The sequence below is a fragment of the Cupressus sempervirens genome, chromosome 8 (genome assembly GCF_028749045.1).
Source record: "Cupressus sempervirens isolate cs-2001-9-10 chromosome 8, ASM2874904v1, whole genome shotgun sequence".
Lineage (NCBI taxonomy): Eukaryota > Viridiplantae > Streptophyta > Pinopsida > Cupressales > Cupressaceae > Cupressus > Cupressus sempervirens.
This window is the reverse complement of record NC_143125.1, coordinates 732897915-732908423: the sequence shown is the minus strand read 5'-3', so window position 1 is coordinate 732908423 and position 10509 is coordinate 732897915. Positions and strand designations below refer to the sequence as shown.

Genomic DNA, 10509 nt, shown 5'->3' with positions numbered 1-10509 from the left:
ATCAAAATATTTCATAGAACGTAAAAAGAAAGGTATCAAAATGACTAAACTCTCATATGACAGGTGGGGGTGATCATCAAATTCCAAGTCTGGTTGTAATTAATGCATGATAGAGCATTAGAAAATATTTGTATATTTTTTGAAGAAAATTGAATTTCCTCTTTACCAAATATGATCCAAAAATATGATTTATAAAATAATAAAAAATTAGAAAAGCTATAAACATACAGAATCTCTTTTAATCTTTTTATATTCTATGAATTAATTGGTCAATTGAATTGAAAAATTAAATTGAATGAAAACATTAGGACAGGAACTAATAATGGAGCTTTTCATCGGAAATCCCTAGAAACGGCATGACAGATATCTTTCAACTCTACGAAAATTCAAAACCAAACTTAACATTGCAGGTTCCACGCTTTGCCAAAACATATAGGCATAGTGGGACCCACAAACAACTCCCACTTCGAAGAATGATTAATGATCTCTACTACTTCTCCATGGGTATCTTGAAAAATAATTTTCCTCATGACCACAATCAATAAGCAATAAACATAAACTTGTTTAAAAGATGAAGAATTTGTAGAGTGGATCAGAGATCTAGGAAGAGGAATACGAGCCCGGAGTCCGAAACACAAAACAAAATAGTTTCCTGGATACCCAAGCGATTCGGGTTCGATTTTCTCTTTCGCCAAGCTTCACTAATTTTTCCCTATTCAGAAATAAATTCATCGAACACAATGAGCGAGGTTTTTGATGGTTACGAGAGGCAATACTGCGAGCTCTCTGCAAATCTATCCAAGAAAAGCACTGCAGCTAGTCTGCTGAATGGAGGTCAGATCTGAACCGATGCTCTTATTTTTCTTAGGTGAAATTGCATTTCGGAATGTTAGTTAGGTTAATCGTAGCTCCGTATAATTGATGTTTGTAATTTTTGGGGCATAGAAAAGCATACAGTAGTATGGGATCTGGCTCTGGATGGTCCAATTGTGCACGTGAAAAATGGTTTGAGTGCAATTGAGCCCGCAGACACCGTTGGCCAAATAAGGGTTGCTGATGGTTTATTAAAATAGATTACAATTAGCTTGGTAGTTACAAAGATAATATTTCGGATGGTTTATTCATAGATAACAATTAGCTTGATCATTACAAATTTAATATTTCAATCGAATTCAATTTTTTCAATTGGAAAATGAGGGTATTAGCGATCCTCAGCTCTGGCCCCATCGCCAGTTATGGAATGTGTCCCCCTTCTTTCCAATGAACCCTCGTATCATGCCCAAGGATTTTGAGGAGGGATACATTTCAATGCAGATATCATTCTGTTGAGTCTTTCTTTGATATTCGGAGAGAGTCCTTATATCTGATCGAATTATCCCTTACTAGAAAATGCCGTTCATTTGTACTAAAATGACGGCGCTGTTTTGTACTTTTCGCGTGGGTGGACTGGTTATTGCAAATCTTCTTGTTTTAATTTAGGAAATTTGATTCATGGAGATACCTTCTGTGGTGTTTTAGAAAACAAAAAATATATAAGCTAAAGTCCCCCGTATACATCTAGAGACATATGTATTCTCACAATGTATGATAACTAAAATAAAAGCATGCATGCAAGTTTGTTTTTCTTTTTTCAATTGCACATAATTCAGATTGTTACCGTTGATACTTTCGTAGCTTTTTGTTCTACTCCTGGGTACAGAAATTGCCATGCATGAAATTTATTCTTTTTCGTTTCTTGTGTATGCAAGAATTTCTATATTGTTTTATACAAATTTAATTGACTTTGCAGTTATTCCCAATTACATGTCGGATGGCTTCTTCCAAAATTTCATCGTTTGCAATCATGCTTGCCTCTAAGTTGGAGGAACTATTATTTTCGCACTTTCCCAATCCAACTGTAGTTATGAGTCATGACTGAAAACCAACTACCATATCTGTCATAATTTCTTTTCCTATTTTGCTGTGCATGTTATCTCTTCCTCTCTTATACATTTTTGGGTGCGTTATCTCAATTCTACATCTATTGGAAACTTGGTTTCCTTTGGATCTGAATCACCACTACAAAAACATACGCCGACCAAAGTGTTAGATAATTGTGGATTCAATTTTAGAAATCAGAATTTTAATATCACCGGTTCATTGAAAATTGTGAGTTTTACTCAACGTTTAGAAATTGTTAAGTGAGCTTAGGAAGCAGTTCTGTGGCAGGGGCTTCTGGATCTATTTTTATGGGGGCTTGTGGATCTATTTTATGGAGGGATAATCCTCTTGAAGTGAAGGAAAAACTGGTATTGATAAATTGAAATCTTATCCCAAACAATAGGAGCCTCTATTCTTTACTCATCAGATTTTCGGCTCCTGCCTTCGAGGGAGGGCTGGAAATTTGCTCCACCAGCTTAAGGTTTTTTCTGCATGGCGTTACTAGAAGATGTTTGCAACTTATGAAAATTCTCAACTAATTTGATGGCAGCACGGAAATTAAATCTGATAATAAAGGGTTTCACAGTAAACAGAGCTTTTTAATAAGACAAGGAACGAATGGTGAAATAAATTATCATTCTATGAAGGTTCTGCTCTTTAATCTTTACTAGCCTGGTGGAGCAGAAAACAAATGGATAAAACCTCAGAGCAATCACAGATTAACATGAAATGCAAATGAATTCTTATTTCAGATCAAAATTTCAGAACCGAGATAACATTAAAAACAGAGCACAAGAATTATTTCATTATTTTGGATAGAGGACATTTATAATGATAGATGGTCCTTCAGGGGTTGATTCTATGCACCCTCCTTACTCTTCCAATATTTATTATAAATGCTAAACTGCCCTGTTGATTCAACACATATTTAGTACCCCTTGTAGACAATTGCTCTCTGCCTCCACTCTTGATTATACTCGCTGTTCTTCTTTTATTTAAGAATGACTTCCTTTCCCAGATGGCCCTCACTCACGGTCTTCAATCCCTTATAGATCAGCTTCTCCAATTGACAATCAATGTTCGGTTCTCATGCTCGAAAAAACACTTTTCCGAACAGATTGTTAATTGGTGACAGGAAGGTAGAAGTTCACTGTGACAGGAAACTGTACATTTGAATCTGTAAACTATGAAAGACAAATTGACATTAAACTTTAAAGACTCCAACCAATAAAACCAAAAAGGAGAAAACCAAGGAGTGATGCTTTTGCATAATTTTTTTCCAACTTTATATGCTGCTTAAAAATCTATGTGACCATCAGCTTCCTAAGAATTATGAGCTAAATGTTTTGGCATTGGCTTCTGCTGTAAAATCAGTGGAACCAACTGTTTGAAAATCTCCTAAAAGCTTCTCAGCAGCATCTATTGAGAAATTTTAGGTGACCCCCCTTCATGAACCCATAGTTAATGGATGGAACAAACGTGCGTGTGAAGAAGATGAATGTTATTTTTCAGAGAAATGAGAAGGTCTCAAAACTTTTAGGCTGAAGTTGTACACGATGCACAAGAAGGAGTTGAGTTATTTCCCCTCAACTTCTCTATGTTCACACCCACTGCATTGGGTTTGCCTCCTTTAGCAGTGTAGGTGGAAGAAGCCTTTGGTGCAAGCCTTGCAAAAGATAGTGGGTGGGGTGGTATTAATTTCTAGGATCGTTTCTGCAAATGTAGAATCATAGCCATTGTTATTGATGATCTCCAAATGCAGATTTGGATCTCATATAAATATGAGAGGAGGCTATGGTGTAATCATCATTTAAATAATATTATACTCACATGAATAATAATAATATGTATAACAGTACATACATACACACACACACACACATATATATATATACATACATATATACTCTTCCAGTAGTTACTCCCTTAGAGACTCTCTTCCCCTAGGATTCTTGTTAGACTCACTCTGAATCTGATACCTCATTTTCTGGTGATAAGTCATCACTTCCTCATGATATACATAGGAGTAGGTCCATCAAAATTATGCAGTTACACACATGTATTTCTAGACTCCCTCTGAGTGTCAATCTTCTAAGCTCCTGCGTTGCCTTAGAAGAAATGTCATACTCTCTCGTAATGTAAAAGAATCTCATAATCTCAGTCATCAAAGATGTTTGCTTCAAGAGCCTCAGTTTATCCATCTTGATCATAAGGGTCTTTGGAGCTACTATCATTAGATTGAGTCTGCACAATATTTGGTAGCATATGCAAAGTACCAACCTTCTTTTCTTGTAAGAATATCCTCAAACATAAAGGAAAAGATCAAGGAAAATAACCCTTATAGTATAATGGACACCCTAGAAATGCCCAAAATTGAACCAACTGCTGATAGAAATTTAGTCAAATAATTTGCATCCAACTCTTAATTTCTCCATTAAATGTTCAAACCCCTTTGTGGCTCCAGAAATTAAATGTTTGTTTGTTTTTATGTCGTTGCATAGATTTGAAACAACATAACATGAACAAGGAGGAATTTATAATAATATGCAAACTGAAGATTGGACTACTGCTGAAATAATATTGATTTTCAAACTAATAAAATCAAATACATAGCAGACTTTTCAGCTGATTAATTACTCCAACATTATAACATAATATTCTAGTAATGACTTCCCATCTTGCTGCTACAGTAATATGAATAGTGCTGCACTACAGTGCTGTTATAGTAAAATCTGCCTTCAATAGTCCAAGACCCTCATAAAATCATCCCTTCACAATGGCATAAGCACTAGACAAGAAGCGAGAATGATATGAGCAAAGACCCAATCTCCCTGTAGCAGGAAATGCGCCCAATTTGCCTATTAATGAAGCTGATAGCAATGAATTCCATAGGCCAAATCCTAAGGGAATGACGTCTAGAATGTCACAAGAGAGGATAGACGTCCTCTAATGCCAAGAATGGATCTGCAACTCATACGTCAATTTTCTTCTCATATTCAACCTGCCGAATGAAGCCACTAATGCTCTCTTTTACTCTTTCTCGAAAGGTCCATTCCACTCACATGAGCAATGTGGGATAAAAGATGTGCGATATAAAACATATTAAAATAATCATCCTATGTCTCCCTTAGGCGCCCTTTTTGATTTGCACACATTCCCATAAAATTTAATATTAAAATAACACTTTAATATTTTACAACTAAATTAATTATTACTTTAATAATACTTCAGACATAAAAAAATATTAGCTATTGGACTCCGAATAGCACAAGTGATAGCTTGTCGGAAAGCTCTCGCCGTGGAGTATCAAATTCAATGATCAAAACTAGCCTCCCTTGTTCTTGCTGACTTACCAAAAATAGTAAGTATGCCTGAAACTAAGTAAATCAACTCTACTTTGGCCCAAACTGGAGATGACTAGGCCAAAACACTCTAAGATCCCTTTAAACCATTCGTTAGCCCTTGGTACCATGTAGAACTAGGCTAACGCGCACACACTTGGTCGACTGCTAAAGTGGGGACATTATAGTCTGCCCCCCTTGAAATTGCTTGTCCTCAAGCAATTTCAGTCCAACTTGTTGAATAACCTGCTTACTCTCCCATGTAGCATCCTTCTCCGGCAGGTCTTTCCATATGACCAAATACTCCTTCACTATCCTAGTTTTGAATTTCCTCTCTCAAGCGTCCAGAATAGCGTTCAGGTACTAACACGAGCTTCCCCTCCTCATCCAAAGGGGGTAGATCTGTAGAAGGAACTACTTTTTGACCAATGGCATTCTTAAGCCTCAACACATGAAATACATTGTGCACCCGACTGCCCTTTGGAAGCTCAAGCTCATAGGCAACTTCTCCCACTTTGCGAATCACCTTACAGGGACCATAAAATTTAGGCTTCAGCTTCTCTGCTCCACTCTTCTCGAGTAATGACTGCCTATATGGCTATAGCCTCAAATACACCATATCCCCTACCTCGAGATTGCGCTCTACACTATGTTGATCAACATACAACTATTGCTGATTTTGAGCCCGTTGTATGTTCTCTTTGAGTGCTCTTAGGATATCCAAACTATCTTGCAACAGGTCTTTGGCTTTGGGCACTCAGCTGTTCTCCAGAACTAAATCCATAAAGCTGGGTGCTTCATACCCATACAATGCCATAAATGGAGTCATCCTGTGTGATATGTGGTATTGTAATAATACTCCCCCATGTATAACCACTTGACACACACTCTCTACTGCGCAATTACATCGTTCCACAAATAGCCTTCCACCCATTTATTTACTATTTTCATCTGTCCATTCGTCTGAGGGTGGTAACTCGTATTAGGTGTAAGATCTATACCGCACAAGCTGAACAACTCCTGCCAAAAGGTGCTCATGAACTTGATATCCCTGTCACTAACAATAAATCTTGGTATCCCATGTAAGATAAAGACCTCTCTGAAGAATAAATCTGCAACCTGTGCTGCTGTATAAGTAGAAGGAATAGCAAAGAAGTGAGTGAACTTTGTTAATTTGTCTACCGCCACATAAATACATTCTTTTCCTTGCACTCATGGTAAACCAGTGATGAAGCCATAGAAATACTTTCTCATTTCTTGTTCGGAATGGGCAAGGGCTGTAGTAGATTTGCAGGAAATGTGTGCTCTTCTTTATTTTGTTGACAAACTGCGCACTCCTTGACATACTTTTGAACATCATCCTTGAGCCTTCTCCATGAGAACCACTCTCGGATCAGCCAATAGGTCTTAAAGACCCCTGGATGCCCAACTGTAGGTGCACCATGAAATGCCCTCAGAATCTCCTCTCTAAACTGTGATGTAGGGATCAAATAAACCCTATCCAGAAATCTGATCAACCCATCCAACACCGCATACCTGTCATCCTAAATGGTGCCCGTAAATATCCCAAAAGCCCAATCATCTCCTGCATACTCCGCTGTAATTTGATCTTTCCAATCTCTTGAAACCTTTGCTAGAGCACATAAGTGAGGTCTCCAAGATAAAGCATCATCCACCACATTTTTCTTACCTTTGACAAACTCTATATCAAAGTCATAAGCCTGTAATTTAGTAACCCATTTTTGCTGCCAATCATTAAGATCACGTTGGCTCATGAAGTATTTAATACTATTGTGATCAATTTTGATCACAAAATGCCCACCTACCAAATATGATCGAAATTTGGCCAATGCATGCATTATGACCAACATTTCCCTATAATTGATAGAATAACTCCTCTCAACTCCTCAGAGCTTTCTACTCTCGAATGCAATGGGGTGTCTCTCCTATATCAATACTGCTCCTATCCTATCTCTTGAAGCATTACATTAAAGCTCAAATAGCTTCATGAAATCAGGTAGAGCTAGAAATGGACAAGATGACATCACCTGCTTGAAGTGGTCAAAACATCTCTGTGTTGCCTCTGTCCATGTGAAGGCTCCTTTCTTGGTAAGATTTGTCAAAGTGTGGCAATCTGTGTGAATCCCCTAAGGAACTTCCTATAAAAACGACATAAACCAAAGAACCCCTTAAGTTGTGTGAGGTTTGTGGGAGTAGGCCAATCCACAATAGCTATGATCTTTTCAGGATCAACTCGAATACCATCGACACTAATGATATGCCCAAGGTAAATGAGCTCAGTCATGCCAAACTTGTATTTTGATTCTTTGGCATACAATGACTTTCTATCCAGAATAGATAACACCTCCTCCAAATGCTACAAGTGCTTCTCCCAGTTCTTACTGAAGACCAAGATGTCATCAAAGAAGACCAAGACGAATCTCCTCAATTTCCCCTTGAGCACCTAGTTCATACAACTTTGAAATGTGGCAGGTGCATTGGTTAGCCCAAATGGCATAACCATAAACTCGAAGTGACCATAGTGACATTGGAAGGCTGTCTTCTCGGTGTCCTCTGCTCTCATCCTGATCTAGTGGTATCTGGATTGTAAATCGATTTTTGTGAAGAAGCGTGCACCATGCAACTCATCAATCCTAGGAATGGGATACTTGTTTTTAATTTTTTTTAATTTAGTGCCTTGTAATCGATGCACACGCACATCGTCCCATCCTTCTCTAGAACTACTGTTGAAGCAAAAGGGCTTTTGCTAGACCTATTGTGCCCTATCTCCAATAGCTCCTTAATTGCCTTCTCTATCTCATCCTTGTGTTTCTTAGGATGACGATAGGGGGTAATCATGACTAGTTTGGCTTCCTCCTCGAGCTCAATAACATGCTCTATTCCTTTGTTAGGAGGAACCTTGTGTGGAATATCGCCAAATACTTTGGCATGCCTGTGAGGTATCTCCCGGATATCCGGTGGATGACTCTTTACTTGTGGCTCCTGTGGGGTTGGCATGATGAAACACTTTGCTGCCCACGTTGTCATTATGCCGAAAAAGTCTCTGCATTCTCCTTAGGCAGACTACTTTGCAACTCCCATCCGAAAGTCCTCTGAGTACAACAGTTCTTCCCTCACGCTAGAATTTCATCTCTAGTTTTGCTAGGTTGAGTGTGAATTGAACTAGCGAGGCCAATCCATGTCATGCTGAGGATGACATCATAGTCTCCCATGTCTACTAAATAGAACTCATCCTCCAAATCATAGCCATCTCCAAACCTGATGTGAAGATTAGATATCTTTCGAGTGCATATTAATTTGTCACCATTAGCTACCATGACTCTAAAACCAACATGCTCCTCTTTGTAAACCTCTCACTACTAACCGTGCATCTATGAAGTTATGTGTAGCCCTAGTGTCAATGAGAACAATCACCTTCTGCCCTTGGATAGTACCCCTGACCATAAATGTGATTACCTTTTGAGCCCTTGTCAATCATGTGAACGATTTGCCTTAGCCTCGAGAGGGCACTTATGAGATAAGTCCCAAGGCTCTCTACAATGAAAATACGACTTCTTCCTCCTCAACTCATTTAGGGTGTCATTATCCAACTTCCTATTATCCCTTTTTGGTTGTGCATCTTGGTAAAAGGGTTTTTCGTCCTTATCCTTATCTTTCTTCGTATATGAATCCCTAGGCTGAAATCTACTCTTCAAAGAAGAAGGTGCTAAGTCAGGGGCCTTCTTAGTGGCCTCTTGTAATGTAGTCGGGTCATGCCCCTTAACCCAATCCCTCAAGGGATCTGAGAGTCCATCCATAAATCGTACTACTAATCTCCTCTGTGAAATATCTGTAACCAACACAGCTAACCTCTGAAATTCATTGATGTATGTCTCAACTGATACCCATTGCTTGAGCTGTGCCAGCTCTTTAAACTATAACTTAGGATCTTTGGTATCAAATCTCTTTATGAGTCTCTTAGTGAACTCGTAAGATGTGATTTGATTATGCCCTAAGGTTACCATGCCGTGGTGCCACCACTCATGCGCTGGGCCATCCAAATGAATAGCCGCATACTTGATAGCCTCCTCAGGCATCGGATTCAACTGGAAGTATCTATCTACCTTCTACACCCAAGCTCGTATAGTCATCTTCCCTGAGACATCATAATAAGGTAAAGAAAGTTCTCAGCTCAAAGTTTTGATTTATCCCTCCTTGTCTAGGCATGTGTCTCATCCTCGAGTCCATATAACCTCTGAGGGAAATATCCGCCCGAAACTTCGGTCCACTAGCCTCCCAATCCCTCCTGAACTGATCCTGTAATTTGATAATCTGTGGTTTGTTTATTGGTTGAACTGGATCTCTGGGTGGGAAGGTGGGTAGAAGAGGTCTCGAGCTCGCTGTCCGAGCTGGGTGTGCAACATGTCTAAAGTTATCAACCTCACTCCCATTGTTGCCATGTCTGTTATTATTACCATTAATGTTATTCTCAGGACTATTGTTGTTGCCTCGGCCTCCCTTATTATAATTGCCTCCATTTCTATTGTTTGCATCACCTGGATTAATATTGATGCCCATCTGTCTAGTCATAAGCTGCAACATCATACCCATTTGCCTATTTTGCTCCTGTTGCATATGCTGCCCCTCCTCTAGTGTATCCAATAATCGTCTGAATATTACCTCCTCTTGATCTGGAGTGATATTCCTGCCTTCGTCTAGTCTTATATTCCTATCATCTCGATCACACATACAGCTGTCTTGTTCAAAGAATATCTCCTCTGTGTCTGTATGACTGGATTCTATGTCCACCTACATGGATGAACTAGACTACTTGCTCTGTGATTCTGTGTCTTTGTTGTTTTGCTCTGGTACGGTGGAAGTTAATGGCCTCTTATTATGAAGTAATTGGTAAACTACCTACTTGTTATTAACAAAGACTGAGAGGTCAATTCATACAAAAGAATAAAGCGATGTTTCCTTAGGAAACTATTAAAAAGAATAGAAATATTCTATTCTAACAGATAAAGCTAAAAAAGCGAAAGCTAACTAAAGCTAACTAGATATTTACAATAGATAACCATTAACTAATAATAGATGACTTATCTATTATTGTAATACCTCTTTCGCATGCTCAAACATATATTCTAAACTTGTTTTAATTCTGACTTTAGTGTTTTGACATTTCCTCAAACACTTTTCTCTTTATTCGGCTATTCCAAATTCCCTTAAGGCTTCCATAGGATGGCAG

At 38.5% G+C, this 10509-nt stretch overlaps 1 protein-coding gene across 1 annotated transcript in view; it reads left to right on the top strand.

Annotated features, from left to right (window-relative positions):
• Positions 1-394: 394 nt before the first annotated feature.
• The window catches only part of LOC149544519 (vesicle transport v-SNARE 13-like), a 67594-nt gene continuing 57479 nt past the window's right edge, over positions 395-10509 (top strand). Inside the window, exon 1 of the mRNA XM_089795174.1 lies at positions 395-834. Coding sequence (XP_089651300.1) covers positions 741-834 — 94 coding nt within the window. The 5' untranslated portion in view covers positions 395-740. The remainder of the gene's footprint in view (positions 835-10509) is intronic.